The sequence below is a fragment of the Lepus europaeus genome, chromosome 3 (genome assembly GCF_033115175.1).
Source record: "Lepus europaeus isolate LE1 chromosome 3, mLepTim1.pri, whole genome shotgun sequence".
NCBI classification, from domain to species: Eukaryota; Metazoa; Chordata; class Mammalia; order Lagomorpha; family Leporidae; genus Lepus; species Lepus europaeus.
Window position 1 is genome coordinate 105,290,339 of NC_084829.1, and position 17,241 is coordinate 105,307,579.

The window sequence follows — 17,241 nt, forward strand, 5'->3', positions numbered from 1 at the left end:
GGGACTTGAAGCTGTCCCACATGGTGTTGCAGACAGTGGCTTAACTTGTAACACCACAATGCTGCCCCAGGTTCTTTCTTAACAACACTCAGAAATTTAGAATCCTGGAACCGACAAGGATGGAGATGGGCACAATGCTGACTTCACAGACAAGCAACAAAGTTGCTTTTGTTTATTACTTTTCTAAAGTATTTCCTGATGTCACTATTGATGCTTGTACTGAAATATTTATTCTGAAATTTAGAAACTGATAGCTTAAGATACAAATTCTAGGATCTATAACTACAAAATTGCTGGCAAAATATATGTCATGGTACTTTGCTGGTTAGGTAGTTTTCTACTTCAGCCAAACATGAGGATTCTGGAGCCAGACAGCCTGGACTTACACAGCAGCTCTCCCACTTGTTAGTGGTGTTACCTCAGGGAAATTTCTTAATCTTACCTTGGGTGACAAAAAATTGGTTAGTACACATAAAGCATTTAATATAGTTCCCACCATGTAGTAAGCACTCAGAAATTTAAGTTAGGGTTTTAAAAATATTTGGTAATCATTGTAATAAAGATTAAATTTTCTATGCTATGAAGTTTCTGATTTCAATGATAAAAAAATGGGGTATTAAGACCTTAGATAAATAGTCTGGAGAAGAAGATGAATGGCCTGAACCTGGAATTCTGAGAAATATAATGAGTAGTTCAATGATAAATGGCTAGTTGGAAGAAAAAGAAAGAAAGAAAGGAAAAGCAAAAAAAGCCAAGGTTAGAAACTAGGTCCACAGAATTCTACACCAGTGCTCTTTTCACTTCTCTTTGTAGCTTTATATGTCATCTCTACAAATATAAAACAGCTAAGTGCTATAGAGCTCACTACATTATGAAAATATAAATGATCCACAGAGTATAGCTGAAACTGCTACTAGTAATGAAATAGTTACTCTGATATTCTCAACAGGGAAGCTGGCCTTTAAAAACCAATGATTGGATATACAATGTAGTTTCTCCATTTTGGTGTTTTCTGAAGTCTGGCTGACTTATTATGCACAGTGAAAATGGCCCCAGAACAAAGACAGTTAAGCCAAATGAATGACAACAAATTGAATACATTTTCCAAAATGTATAAAAAGAAGCTTCCTTGGCACAGCCATACTTTCCAACAAACTCACTTTAATGTTTTCACAGTTTACAGTATTAGAAATGACCTCGGGGTCAGGCATTTGTCAGTTAATGACCTGTTGGGCCAATGGCCTTCAGCTTTGCCTTGGGCACACATGTCCTCCAGTAGGTCATTAGCTGTCAGAAAGGGCTCTCTCCAATCACTATTGCTAAATAAATAAAATTTGCTCCTGGGCTTAGGCCCTATAAGCCAACTTTGGCTTAGAGAACATTTTTTCGTTGAGTATTTACAACTCTAAGAATTTAAAAAAATGGTGGAAATGCTAAAACCAAAAGCATATCAACACAAACGAGCTATATGTGGTTATTAATGAAAAATGATTACACAGATTCTTTTGGATAGTCTTAAATTTCTTTTGCTTATGGTATTCAGATACAGTGTTAGTCTACCAGAGCAGGCCCCAAATTATGTATGCCCTGCATTTTGGAATCTCCTACTTAAGTCAGTTATTTGGAGTTGATAGCGCATTTCCCCAACATATCAATGTAATACACGGGCAGCTCACACATCTGACACAGCAGTTTAGACACTGTTTGGAAAGTGTGCATCCCATTTTGGAGTGCCTGGGTTTTAGCAGTGCTCAGCTCTGCTCCTGACTCCAGGTAAAACAGGCATGCCAGAAGGCAGCAGGTGATGGTTCAAGTAGCTGAGTTCCTGTCACCCACGTAGGAGACCTGGAATGAGTTCTGGGTTCTTGGCTTTGGCCCAGCCAGACTCCAGTTGTTGCGGGCCTTTTGGGAGTGAATCAGCAGATAAACTATCTCTGTCTCTCTCCTTTTCAAAGAAAGTGAAAATTAAAAAAAAAAATTTGTTTAGAGGGCAGTCCACAAAAGCTTGGTTAGTTTACAATTTTAGAAATACCATATACTAATTAAAAATAGAATAGTAGAAAGCCACACTCTTATAAAACCCTCAATTAAACAACACAGTGGAACAAATCTGAATAGAAAATACTTGTTAAATATATTTAAATCTCGACAGTTAAAGGGAAATTTGGTTTAATAAACACTGTTTCTTTCATATATCTATTTCATTTCTAATAATATAATTATATAATTTTATTTTTTATTAACACAAGAGTATGCCAAGATTTACTCTGATGTTTTCCAGCCCCAAGTAAAGGTTCTTGGCCTTTTTTTTTTCTTTTCTTTTGAAAGGAGCAAGGAGATGACAAAAAGGTGTATGGTAATTTTTCTGAAATAATGGGTAAGAGAAGGAAGAATGAAAAACTGGAAGAAAAGAGTTGTCTAAAGTTGAAGCTAACTGAGTAAGAGATAATGTGGGGGCCGGTACTGTGGTGTAGTGGGTTAAGCCACTGCTTACAATGCCAGCATCCCATGTGGGTGTTGGTTCAAGTCCCAGCAGTGCCACTTCAGATCCAGTTCCCTTCTAATGGGTCTGGGAAAGCAGTGGAAGAGCCCAAGTGCTTGGGCTCCTGCACCCACATGGGAGACCTGAAATGAGCTCTCAGTTTCTGGCTTCAGTCTGGCCCAGCTATGGCCATTGCCACCATTTGGGGGAGTAAACCAGCAGACAGAAGCTCTCTCTCTCTCTCTTTCTCTAACTCTGCCTTTCAAATAAAATAAACAAATCTTAAAGAGAGAGAGAGAGAGAGAGGGGCTAGTGCTGTGGCGTGGCGGGTAAAGCTGCTGCCTACAGTGCCAGCATCCAGAGCCGGCATCCGATATGGGTGCTGGCTGGAGACTGGGCCACTCCACTTCCGATCCAGCTCTCTGCTTTGGCCTGGGAAAACAGTAGAAGATGGCCCAAGGACTTGGGCCATGTGGGACACCAGGAAGAAGCTCCTGGCTCCTGGCTCCAGAACAGCCACTGCAGCCATCTGGGGAGTGAATCAGCAGATGGAAGACCTCTTTCTCTCTCTCTCTTCCTCTGCTCTCTGTAACTCTGCCTTTCAAATAAATAAATAAATCTTTAAAAAGAGAGAGACAGAGACAGAGACAGAGAGTGAGAGACTGAGACTGTGAAGGGGAACCATGCACAGTCTGTGGAGGTAAAGAGACGCTGGGTCAGGGAGCTAGGGATCCAGAGGAAGGAATCAGCTGTTCACTGCCTAGCATTTTTGTAAACTCATAACTCGGGAAGTTCTTGGGTAAGATTATCAGAAAGGCAAAAAAAGAGCACTGACTAACTAGCTTGAGAATAGATTTTTTTCCCTCTTTCTGGCTTTAGAGAAATAGCAATTTATGTTAGTGAAAATGGAGGATGGAAAAATTGATTTAATTAAATTTACTTCTAGAAAGTGCAAAATGGGACTTAGAAATGAGGTTGCTAAATGTATCCTAAGATTGCTAAATCAATACATTTCCCTCTCACAGCCAACCATATTGTGGAGTTCAACCTTACTCATTTCAGAAGATGCATTTTTGTAGAACACAGATTTTGTTTTTAATGGGCATTTTTGAATGGCAGGCAAATAAAAGAAATGTGTGAGCTTCCCTTGCTCTTCTTCCTTGTCAGATTCCTGATTTGATGGACGCTCAGTGTAATGGCCACTGCTGTGACCTTTGACCTTCCTATGCCAAAGAAATACAATCTTCTATTGTTTGATAGCATCAGAATGAGGAAAGCTCAAGATATATTTCTCTTCTGATTTCTAGTACACTTTGTTCATACTAAGTATGTATTATTTGTTCCTTAAAGACTAAGGAAGCAGGCTCAGAAAATGGCTACAATCTCTGTTCAGTATATGACTATGTTAGCAGACAATAAAAAAGCTGGAGACTCTTCTGGGGGATGCCATCTTGACTTCTCCATTTAGTCGATCACAGAGATGGTAGTACCAGGATATGACCCCCAGTTACCTTCTGTGCCCATTTACCCTGGTCATGGGGCTCTGCATTCAATGGGCTAGGTCTATATGCAGTGCAAACACTGATCCTGGCGATCGATCTAATGGGCTAAACAAGACATTAGTTCAATAATTTCCACAAGTAAAACAGCGCTGGCAAAACTATAAATATACACTATTCTTGTAGTGCCTAGTTTAAATTGATATAAGGAAATATTAAAAGGTTTCACTTATAAATGAATTTGAAAGTAAAATGAATATAAAAGACAACATGGATTAAACAATAGCAGCTTCTTTATTAAAATATATAGACAGTGTAAAAGATTTATATGCATAAATTGAACATATTTATACAAACAAAATTCTTCCTCGTAAACAACATATTTATGCCTTTAGGAAAACAAAGTTAACATAAGGAAATACATCAGCTATGTAAGGAGTACATCTGTGCCACGGGTTATTTAGAAACATAAATCACTAATGCTTAATAGAACAGCCCCAAGGAGTGACATCATGGCAATACTCTTGGGTATTTAAAACACCCAGGCTAACTCACAGTCTACCACTTGAAGTACAGGGATAGGTCAATTAAATTAAAATGACTACAAAAATTAAAAAAATGAAAAAAAAAACATGACAAACTGAATTCTTTAAATACTATGCTATCTACACATGTAAAATAAAAGATCTTAAAAAAAAAAAAGACAACAGCTAATAATTCACAGTCTTATTATTTTGCACTATGGCTAATCCTAAAATATAAATCCAGTCTGCTACAGGGACCACACAAGACCTGTAATGGCCATCTAGATTTCTAATTTATAGTGTTTTCCCATTTCACGTTTCCCCTCACTCCAAATGGTTAGCATATCTCATTGATAGCTTAATGCTCAAACACTAAAATTTTAGATTCTGGCATGACCCTATCTTTTCAGCATTCAATAATGTTGTACATGAACACAAGACAGAGTAACCTCCATGGAGTTGGGAAATTTACGGTTTAGAAAGAGGCATTCTAAGGTCTCTTAGTCCTGTCTTTATACAATAAAGTACTAAAATATAAAGTTGCCCTTATGTCCCATAATTGAAAATGAATGAAAACGCAAGCATTAATTTTTCAACCCACTCTTGAATTCAAAATCTTGTTAACTTGCACTTAGTGATTCTGGCTATAATAGTATGAAGACAATTACCAGAGGATTAATATACCAATTTCTATAGTTGGAGATATTTAAATATCTAAGTGTTACCTAAGGCAATTACCTTGAAGACCCCTAATATCTTCAGGGAAAAGCCAAAGGGAGAATAATTGACTTTGCTAATTTTACCCTTGGCAATTATAAAACAGCTCTGGATTCCATCTGACTGCAGAACTATTTATCTAATGGTCTGTCCTGGGAGAAGTCCAGAGATAAACTCATCACACAGAAATTCAGACAAGAACCCAGTAACATAGGAAAATGGGAAATTGGTAGGATGAGTAAGTCATAAAAAATTAAAGCTGCTACAAATATGCCAACTTTACTTACCAAGTTAAATATATATCCTCAAAGAAAAAGCAGGCTGTCATTGTGAAAAAATGGTGACATATTATAAACAGAAATTCTGTATTAAGTTCTGCCTGCTCCCTAATTTCTCTGGTGTCTACATTGCTATTGCTGACAAATTTTCTTCCTTATTAGATAAAATTAAGACATCATTAAATAGTATCTAACTTTACCAAGACAGTAACCATATGTAGAAACAAGAAAACTTAATACTGCCCAAAGAAATATTTACTGCCACCTCCTCCTTCCAAAAGCAAGCAGGCAAACAAAACACAACCCTAATGGTTAGTATCATAATCAATTTAAACCGATGGGAGACAAATTTAATAAAACAACACCTCTTCTAAGGTATTACTTCAGTTCTCTTACCAAAAAAAAAAACCTGATGAAATTACTATTAAGTATTTAAATGAAAGGAACTGGTAAATATGGGAGATTTGCTTTATGAAAAAGAATTCTTGACTTTCAAGCACCTTAGGTACCCTTTACAATCGCCTCAGTTTAAAATATTGTTCACATGATTTGGACACAATCTATTATGATTAAAAGAGTAGAAGATCAGTCAGGGACCCCTGGACATGGCATTCCAGGTCTTTCAATACAAGGTAAGCCAGAAGCATCTTTTGAAATTGACCTTGCAGAGCCTTCAATGACCCTTTGAAGAACAAGGTGCAAAAGATCCATGTTTTGGATGAACAAGAGGATTGCATAGAATAAAAGGCTTCAATTCAACACAGAACTATCAAATTCAGAAAAAAAACATATCATGGCCTAAAAAGGAAAGAATTCCTTACCAGAGAACGGTTCATAAAATGCAAATCTAAAGGTGCAAACTTGTGCAGAGACCATGAAGATGTGGGACTCACTGAAGGGGAAGGAGACGCCTGATCACTCTTATTGCAGGGGGAAGTTTCAGGCTGAATTGTTGCTCGGATATGCTAAGCTTTCTCCCCCTTCTCTTTGTAAATCAAGTAGTGCTACTGAAAACCAGTGCCTAATGGAGCAGATGGTGGAGGTCTTAGACTCTGGAACATTTATAGTGATGCTTCTGCATGCAAAACACCAAGAGTGGATTTCACAGGCTGTGAATCTGATTTGTTTTTGATGGGAGTAAAGCTTCCATTTTCACTGAACTTGAACTACACTGAAAGAAAGAATGTGTGACTGATACAAGTTAGTGAAGAAAAAGGAACATATTAAATAGTATTCCCATAAGAAGGAACTGTTTTAAATAAGCAATTATTTGTTTGCATCACGAAAGCATGATTTTATTTGCACACATACCATAATCTTGATGTTAGGTAAGATTTCATCAGGATAGCTCAAAGTAAATAATAACCAATGATGAGAGAAAACAAATGGAAATTTCTACAAAGGCAATGAGCCTTGGTGGGGACTATGCTGAGGTTAATTACTAAAATGTGGATGTTGGTGCTATTAAGCAATATATTCAGAATATCTCCTCCCCTCAGTTACATGGGTCTAATCCCTGAATGGCCAGGATATGGTTTGAGCCAGCCATGTGCAGTGAAAGGTACCCAGAAATTAGACCAGAACTGTACATTCTGAGGCCTTTTCCTTCTCTAAGCGAGGCCCAAGTTTCCTCACAGATCACAGTAGGTATGGCAAAGAGAAATGATGGACCATACAGTCAATGACTCCCAGGCACAAGGAACCACTCAGCCTTTCATTAACATGTAAATTCTGCTATGAATTCAGTAGGGGAGCATTTAGTACTACCCATCAAGGCACACTACACAGGGGCCAGTGTTGTGTCCTAGCGGGTAAAGCTGCTGCCTGCAGTGCCAGCATCATGTATGGGCACTAGTCTGAGTCCAATCCAGTTCTCTGCTATAGCCTGGGAAAGCAGTAGAAGATGGCCCACGTTCTTGGGCCCCTGCACCCATGTGGGAGACCCAGAAGAAGCTCCTGGCTCCTGGCTTCGGATCGGCCCAGCTCTGGCCATTGTGGCCATTTGAGGAGTGAACCAGAGGATGGAAGACTTCTTTCTCTCTGCCTCTAACTCTCTGTAACTATGCCTTTGAAATAAATAAATAAATAAAATCTTAATAAAAATAAGGTACACTATGCACTGAGGAGAGAGAAATGGGGGGGTGAGTAAATTAGAAAGAATACCCAATAATAAGAGGGAGATCTGAGATTCTCTATTGTTTTGCTTCATATGGCCAGTTCATTTCTTTCTGTAGTTTTTGTTTTATAAGTGGATATAATCTAGATATTAAATTCATCATAATATTTTCTCCATTAAAATCAGCAGGCCCATCTCAGGAGAATATATGTTAGTCAAAAATGCAAAACTGTGATAAGATAGAATGCTACTTTTCCCTCAGTATTTATTCTCTGCCTCTCAGAGATTTTTGGTTGGGTACATGGCTACCTGTAATAAATACCATATTTCCTAGCCTCCCTTACAACACAGTATGGCTCTATAATCCTTTATGGAGAGAGAGAGAGAAGGAAAAGAGGGAGAGGGGCATCTATTGGTTTATTCCCAAATGTCTGCTACAGTAGGGGCTGAATTAAAGTCAGGAGCGAGAACTCAATCCAGGTCTCTGATGCAGGCGGCAGGGGTCCAGTGACTTGAGCCATCACTGCCACCTCCCAGGATCTGCATTAGCAGGATGGCTGGAGTCAGGAGCTGGAACTGGGTATCAAACTCAGGCACTCCAATGCAAGATGCTGGTGTCTTAACTGTAGCCTTAACTGTGAGGTTAAAAGCCCACCACTGGCCAGAACCTTTAATTCCGGCCAACAGGACTTGAGCAGAAAGACTTCATGTAACTTCTGGGAAAAGCTCTTAAAATGCAGACACTATACAACACACTCACAGGGACACAGGGCGACACTGCAGAGTACAAAGGAGTGCTAAAACAACTAACATTTTATATTTTTTAGAAACACATATTTATTAACTAATAATTGATTTTTAAAAAATATTTATTTTATGTATTTGAAAGAGTTACAAAGAGAGGTAGGGACACAGAGAGAGAGAGGTGTCTTCCAACTGCCGGTTTACTCCCCAAATGGCTGCAATGTCCAGAGCTGAGCTGATCCGAAGCCAGGAGCCAGGGGCTTCATCCAGGTCTCCCACGTGGGTGCAGGAGCCCAAGCACTTGGGCCATCCTCCTCTACTTTCCCAGGCCATTAGCAGGGAGCTGGAAGTGGAATAGCTGGGACTTGAACTGGTGCCCATATGGGATGCTGGCATCGCAGGCCAGGGCTTTAACCTGATGTCTCACAGTGCTAGCCCCTAACAATTGATTTAATTATACTGCTAAACTCAGTAAGTTCATTCAAGAACTTTTTTTAAAAAAATTGTTTTCAAAAATAAAATTTCAGAAGTTAAAAAAAGTATCAAAAAGTATCAATATACATTAAAATAAAAATAATTTCTTTATGTTGATTATCTAAATATTAAACATAATAAGCAGAGTAATTTTTGATGCATATTCACATATTTTAAGCCATTTCTTAGTCATATCTGTCTAATACTGGGTCACTGGCATTTTTCTGAACAATGTGTTTTTTAAAATACAACATTTTAAAATTGGCAGCAATAGTCTTTACAGCAGCATTTTGGGGTTAACTTTTGATTCTTTCAACTGACTCTTCTTGGTGGATCATATTATTTTGAGAAAACGCTCTTTCTTTAGGCTCTGGATAAGTGCAGAGCAAATTTGCAAAATGGAAAATATACTCAATTCTAATTTTTAAAATATTGAACAGCATAAATATTCCAGCCCAAATATTTTCACAGGCACTCTCTGCCTTCTTTAGAGAACCTTTCTGTGACAAATATATTTGTAAGACAAAATGTGTCAAATAAATCATCTCTTTGATTCTTCTGAATGTTCTACCAAAATCAGATGCTGCAAAATCTAAGCCTTCTCAGTCTCATTCCACCCATGTGTGTGTCTGAACATTTTTTCAAAATATGAGCACCCTTAAAAAGTGAGCCACTTCAAATCACAACCATAGTCAAAGCAAACATTTTAATCTGGTAGGTCAGATAATTTTTACTATTATTTTGTTCAGGTCCTTCCTTGCTTTTGTAGGGAACAATTCCAACGGAAGCCTTGTTTTCATTGAAATTCCAAAAAAGTTTTATTTGGTATTCAATTTTTCGAATACTTAAGGTTTCCAATCAAGTTTGAATAAAATGCCAACCACAGTGGGTTAAGCTGTTTCTTGGGATGCCTCCATTCATTTTAGAGAGCCAGTCTGAGTCCTGGCTATTTTGCTTCCTATCCAGCTCCCTGCAGATGTGCCTGGGAGACACTGTGCGATGGATCATGTACTTGTCCCTGCCACCCATATGGGAGACCCAGATGGAGTTCCTGACTCCTGGCTTCAGCCCAGCCCAGCCTCTGGGATGTTGTGGGCAGTTGGGGAATGAACCGGTAGATGGAAGATATCGCTTTCTCTCTGTCTTTCCTTCTCTGACATTCTGCCTTTCAAACAAACATTTTTTTTTCCTAAGCCAACAAACATTTGATGGGCAAATTAGAACAAAGTCCAATACCATCATTGAGCATAGATATTTATAAGGATTTTTAAAATCTGATTGATGACAGACAACGAAGAGAGAAGCCAGACACCACTGTGCTTCAGTATATTTTCATACTGAACATCAGCTCCATTCCTTAAATCTTACAGTTCATCAACTTCAACTATAAAAATATTTGTAAATTTTGATGTAACAGGGGTCAGCACTGTGGTGTGATGGGTTAAGCCACTGCCTGCAATGCCAGCATCCAATGTGGGCACCAATTCAAGTCCCAGCTTTTCCACTTCTGATTCTGCTCCCTTCTAATGCCCTGGGAAAGCAGCAGAGGATGGCCCAAGTGCTTGGGGCCCTGCACCCACATGGGAGATCCAGATGAAGCTCCTGGCTCTGGCTTGGCCCAGCACTGGCCATTGCGGCCATTTGGGGAATGAACCAGTGAATGGAAGATCTCTCTCTCTCTCTCTCTAACTCTGCCTTTCAAATAAATAAAATAAATCTTCTAAATTTTTTTTGATGTAGCAATAGCTTCTATTTCAATTAGAGAAATATTAAAGTGTATTTGAATGCAATTATGAATTATATATGTACCACACCAATTCAAAGTACTCCACAGGCTTCTTAATGTAGCAAAGACACTGCTTCTGCTATGACACTGTGCTTCACCAAAGTTTGTATTTGTATCATTTTTATACACTAATAACTTATCTTCAGTGTTGAACTTCATTTACTTTCAATGTTGAACATTTAAATTGAATTTCCAATTTTATTCACAAAGGCTTTACCTTTGATAGAACATATTTCCAAAAGCTTTTACCTTGATCTCATGAATAGATAGAAAGAAAAAAAAAACAAACTAACAATTTTTAGAATCAGGGTTGGGCAATTGTGTGGTTATGATACTGCTTAGAATGCTACTTCCCACACTGGAGTGCCTGGGCTTGAGTTCCAGCTATGTTTCCAAGTCCAGATCCCTATTACCGCACACACTTACGAGGCAGCAAGTGATGGTCAAGTGCTCTGGGTCCCTGCCACCCACAAGGCAGACCTGGACTAGTTCCTGGCCCCTGATTTCATCCTGCTTCAGCCCTGGTTGTTGCTAGCATTTGGGGCGGGAATCATCTGGGGAAGAAATCTGCAGATCTCTCAGTCTCTGTCATTCTGCCTTTCAAATATAAGTAAATAAATAAAAAGAAAGGGAGAGAGAAAGCAGGAGAGAAAGGGAGAAAAAGGAGGAAGACAGATATTGGTTTGAGTCATCTTGTTAAAAAGCATAATTAGTTTGAGTGACTTAATTATTTGAAGTACCTGATGACAATGCACCAAAACTGCAATTACCTGTTTATAAAGTTCTTCTACCAATGGAGCCAGCAAGCAAAAGAACTATTGCTGCCCTTTTCCTATGTGCACATAAGAACTTGTAATTGAAATGTGTCAAATTACATTAGAAGAACAGTTCACAGAAAGAAAAGTTAGGCTTCATAGAGTGGTACGCAGAAGTAACTACTAACTGCGGAAGTGGATCCCAACACTCTGTTCAGCGGACTTGACTCTGCCTGTCATTATGTGGTCAGTGACAGATATTACTGCGATAGCAAATGTCCACAAGTGTTTTGTCTAAGTTACACATGCCAATTCAACTTTCTCAAGAAACAAAACTTCAGTGCCTTTAAAAATTGAAACATATACTTTTAGGTTTTTGAATTTAACTGCTGGAAAAAAGTTTATTGCAAAACCAAGGTGTTTTTTTTTTTTAAATACAGATTCAGACCACACAAGCAAGCATGCTCAGTCTACTCACTCCTTGCTCCACAGCAGCTGACAGATCAGCCTTGCTTTTCCATGCATACTTTACGACACCAAATCTACAACTTAGTTTTCTTCCTGTTGAACTCACTGATGGGTTATGGGTGGCTTTATGAGTCTTTCAAGCCATGCAGGGGCCAGGGATCACTGAGTGATACACCAAGTAGCCAGGTGTGGCAGCTGTGTCAAATACTTCTACTACCTGACACAAGAAGGAGCGAGCTGTCTCCAGACATCTTTTGAGTGCACTTTGTCAGAGTTGCCTTGCACTCTGTCCTTGACTGGGAAATGTTAGTTATGCTGTGACTGAAAGGACTTGGAAAAGATGGGAGTTATTGCTGGTTGTCATGCACATTTAAAGATATCTTTCTATCTTTAAAGATATAAAGGCAGAGGGGCAGGGCGGGGAACAGAGAGAGAGAGGGAGAGAGAGGTCTTCCATCCATCGGTTCACTCCCCAGATGGCTGCGATGGCCGGAGCTGTGCTGATCTGAAGCCGGGAGCCAGGAGCTTCTTCTGGACCTCCCACATGCAGCCAGGGGCCCAAGGACTTGGACTACCTTCTACTGCTTTCCCAGGCCACAGCAGAGAGCTGGATCGGAAGTGAAACAGCTAGGAGTTGAACCGGTGCCCATATGGGATGCTGGCACTGCAGGCAGCGGCTTTACTGGCTACACCATAGATGCAGCCTCTAAAGATATCTTAAAATGAGAACTCTCACCTTTGTGTAAGGGGCTCACAATATTATTAGATTATATGAGACAAAAATTAAGGCAGAGTCTGGAAGTGCAAAATGGAAATCTATCAAATGAATCCTGGCTAATTCCAATGCAATTATTACTCATAATTATCTATTAAAAAATGAAAAATCCAGGACAAAAGCTAGGTTGGACACAGCAACTGCCTTTAGCCAACCAGTATGCACACTCACCTGACCTTCAAGGGAAGCAGATCTGCCCCTCTTTGCCCTTCCTGCCTCCTCTTTTCTACTGAATGGAGGGAGGATGTGACGGAGTTGTACTAAGCCGTGAAGTGGGAAGGTGAGGGTGGCAGAACCACAAGAAAGAAGGAACTTGGGTTCCTGACTGTAGAGTCACCACACCAACTCCTAGGTATTTATACATGGAAGGGGAAAAAAGCTCTTAACTCATTTAGGCCACTATTATCCAAGTCAAATCTTACCTTACCTGATATGCATGGAATACCTCTGCAACCTATCCAGAAAGCAGTTTGGCAATGTGTATTAAGACATTAAAGATGCTCAAACCATTTAAACTACTTCTAGGTATTTATTTTAAATATGAAATCTGGAATGAGAAGATTGTTGTGCAAAGATATTTGCTGCAGATTTATGACAGTAAAAATGAAGAGGCAGAGGGTGGCGTTGTGGTATAGCTGTGGCATACTGTATGGCATACTATGCCAGTATCCCATATGGGCACTGGTTCATGTCCAGGTTGCTCCACTTCTGACCCAGCCCTCTGCTAATGGCCAGAGAAAAGCAAAAGAAGACAGATCGAAGGTTTGGGCCCCTGTTACCCACATGGGAGAACAGGATGAACCTCTTGGGTCCTGGCTTTGGCCTGGCTTAGCACTGGCTGTTGTGCCCACCTAGAGAGTGAACCAGGGGATGGAAGATCCTCCCTCTCTGTCTCTCTCTATAACTCTTTCAAAATAAATGAACAGGCCGGCGCCGTGGCTCAACAGGCTAATCTTCGGCCTTGCGGCACCGGCACACCAGCTTCTAGTCCTGGTTGGGGTGCCAGATTCTATCCTGGTTGCCCCTCTTCCAGGCCAGCTCTCTGCTATGGCCCGGGAAGGCAGTGGAGGATGGCCCAAGTCCTTGGGCCCTGCACCCCATAGGAGACCAGGAGAAGCACCTGGCTCCAAGCTTTGGATCAGCGCGATGCGCCGGCTGCAGCGGCCATTGGAGGGTGAACCAATGGCAAAAAGGAAGTCCTTTCTCTCTATCTCTCTCACTATCCACTCTGCCTGTCAAAATAAATAAATAAAAATAAAAATTAAAAAAAAAAATAAATGAACAAATCTTAAAAAAAAATTAAGATTAACCTAAATGTCCAACAATGAGGAACTTGTTTAAATAAATGATATTACATTTAAATGACTGTATATTATGCAGCCATTAACAAGTAAATTTTTATTAACATAGAGAAATGCCCACTTCAAAACACGAAGCAGGAAAAAACAGACAGGATATTAAGACCTTATAATTAGCAAGTGCTCAACTGTGTTACCAAGAAAAAAAAATCCACATATATAAAGGTATGATAGAACAACAAAACAGATAGCAAGCAAATGCATCAGAATATCAATTAATTATTTATAAATATTTTGAAATATTTAATGGTATCCTATAATTAACAAATACTTTCATGTATAATTATAAAAAATAGAAATTAATTTCAAAACACTTCCCTAGCATTTACCAGTTTTGCCTGGTGTTGACACTGCCATCATCATCTTCATCACAGTATACTAAGAATCTGCATGACACAAGTTGGGGAGCAGGATGTGCAAATATCTCTGTGGCTCTATCAGTCAACCAAGAGCCATGTGAGGTCGCCAGGCACAAGCAAACCCGCCCATTTTTACCTTGGTGTTCTGTAGCAGAGCGAGTCCATTGCAGGCATTTGCTAGAAGAAAATCTCCACTCAGGATGGCTATTTTATTTCCAAATTGCATATCCTTCAGTGGCCCATCCGAAGACTGCAATTCACTTAAATTTACTATTCCACGATGTACAAGGAGAGCAGTATGGATAAGTTCTGTGATCTCTGCCAAGCTTCTTTGACTAGAAGGGAAAGGTAAGATTTATCTGAGTGTCCTGAACATCATTTTATCACTACTGTCAGAGTTCAATTTAGAACAATAAGATATTGGGCCAGTGCTGTGGTGCAGCAGGTTAATGCCTCGGCCTGCAGCTCCAGCATCCCATATGGGCAACAATTGAATCCCAGCTGCTCCATTTCCGATATGCCTCTCTGCTAATATTCCTGGGAAAGCAGCGGAGGATGGCCCAAGTCTTTGGGCCCCTGCACCCTCATGGGAGACTCAGAAGAAGTTCCTGGCTCTTGGCTTCAGATCAGCTCAGTTTCTGCTGTTGCAGCCATTTGGGAAGTGAACCAGTGGATAAAAAACTTCTTGGGGCCGGCACTGTGGCAATGCAGGTAAAGCCATTGCTTGCAGTGCCAGCGTCCGATATGGGTGCTGGTTCAAGTCCCAGCTGCTCCTCTCCTGATCCAGCTCTCTGCTGTGGCTTTGGAAAGCAGTAGAAGATGGCTCAAGTCCTTGGGCCCCTACACCTGCATGGGAGACCCAGAGGAAGCTCCTGGCTTCAAATCAATGCAGCTCCGGCTATTGCAACCAATTGGGGAGTGAACCAGTGAATGGAAGACCTCTCTTTCTCTCTCTGTGTAACTCTTGACTTTCAAATAAATAAATATATTTAAGGAAAAAAAAAAAAAGAAAGAAAGAAAACCTCTCTTTGTCTCTACCTCTCTCTATAACTTTCTTTCTTTCTTAAAGATTTATTTATTTATTTGAAAGTCAGAGTTACACAGAGAGAAGAGAGGTAGAGAGTAGAGAGATAGAGAGGTCTTCCAACCGTTGGTTCACTCCCCAGTTGGTTGCAATGGTCGAAGCTGCACTGATCTGAAGCCAGGAGCCAGGAATTTCTTCAGGGTCTCCCATGGGGGTGCATGGGCCCAAGGACTTGGGCCATCTTCTACTGCTTTCCCAGGCCATAGCAGAGAGCTGGATCGAAAAGTGGAGCAGCTAGGTCTCAAACCGGCGCTTGCTTGCTTGCTTGCTTTCCTTCCTTCCTTACTTTCTGCTTCTTCTTCTTCTTCTTCTTCTTTTTTTTTTTTAAGATTTATTTATTGGAAAGTCAGAGTTACACACAGAGAGAAGGAGAGGCAGACAGAGCGGTCTTCCATCTGCTGGTTCACTCCCCAGTTGGCCACAACAGCCAGAGCTGTGCTGATCCGAAGGCAAGAGCGTTTTCTGGGTTTCCCACATGGGTGCAGGGGCCCAAGGACCTGGGCCATCTTCTACTGCTTTGCCAGCCCATAGCAGAGAGCTGGATCAGAAGTGGAGCAACCGGGACTTGAAACGGTGCCCAGATGGGATGCTGGCACTGCTGGTCCCTCTGTATTTCAAATAAATAAATAAATCTTTAAAAAAAAAACAATAAAATATTTCATAGAGTATTTCTTTTTGAAATTCCTTTTTCACAAAGATTGCAATGGAGACTTCTCTACTGAGTAGTTTGGGATCCATAAGCAGATGTTGCTGCCTTTATTCTGTATAATACTCCTTACTTTCTACCCAAAGCCACCAGGATGGCTCGGTGAGAAACTGACCAGTGGAGGGCCAAGTATCACATAGCTATTTAGATGCTTTGCCCTCCGTATATTTTTCTCTCTTATAACTTCCAGAGTTTTGCAAATCGTTATTAGTATCTACTAAAACTCCAATTTAAATGAGAATAAATCTGTGCCAGACAACAAGCCAAGCACTTTATGTAAATTACCTCTTTTAATCCTAACTGAGATTTCCAGGAATAAAAAAGGTCCTTCGGGGCCTCACCCTCTCAGAATAAGAATCCACAGCAAGACCCACAGTAATAAATGAGACAGAAAAGGCCCTTGAGGGGCTTATAGTATAGCTCTGTATTAGGTAAGATCTCAGGGATGTTTGCTTCCCTTTTTTGATAATTTTCTACAGTTTGTATATTTGTACAATGACAAATGTATTACTTAAAATTAAAAAAAATATTTATTTGATAGGCATTGAGGCAGAGAAAGAGAGGAAGAGAGAGGGAGAGGGATGGAAGGAGGGAGAGACAGCGAGCGAGTGAGCGAGCGAGAGCACTTCAGGAACCCAGTCACTTGAGCCATCACTATTGCCTCCCATGATCAGCAGAGAGCTGGAGCCAGATATCAGATCAATGACTCTGATAAGGGATAAGGGTATCTTAACTGCTAGCCCAAATGCCCACCCCAAGTCTTATTTTTATAATCTGAAAAAAAGAGAAACCCAAAAATAAGTATTAAAAATTTGAAACTCATCACAACCTTATGATAGGTGGTATTAATTCCTTTTGATAAGTGAGATAAGTGAAATTATTTCTCTAAGGACACACAGTAATTAATGTAGAACTAGAAATCTATTGGAATCTGTTATAAATGGCTCTGTGCCTCTAGGGTTCCATGCTTCCATGTAGTTCCCTCCATACTGACCCTGAGCTTCGTCATGTGACTTGCTTTGGCCAAGTGGACTCACCAAACATGACACAAGCAAAGCCTGACAAGTACGTATGCAGTGGACAGCCTTAGCTTGTTTACTGCAGTTGCATGAGTGG

At 40.1% G+C, this 17,241-nt stretch overlaps 1 protein-coding gene across 2 annotated transcripts in view; it reads right to left on the bottom strand.

Moving 5' to 3' along the window:
- The window catches only part of PDSS2 (decaprenyl diphosphate synthase subunit 2), a 290,238-nt gene that overhangs the window by 99,657 nt on the left and 173,340 nt on the right, over positions 1–17,241 (bottom strand). For both annotated transcript variants that reach the window (XM_062186574.1, XM_062186573.1), the window contains exon 3: positions 14,472–14,670. In XM_062186574.1, the coding sequence (XP_062042558.1) occupies positions 14,472–14,670 (199 nt within the window). The remainder of the gene's footprint in view (positions 1–14,471; positions 14,671–17,241) is intronic.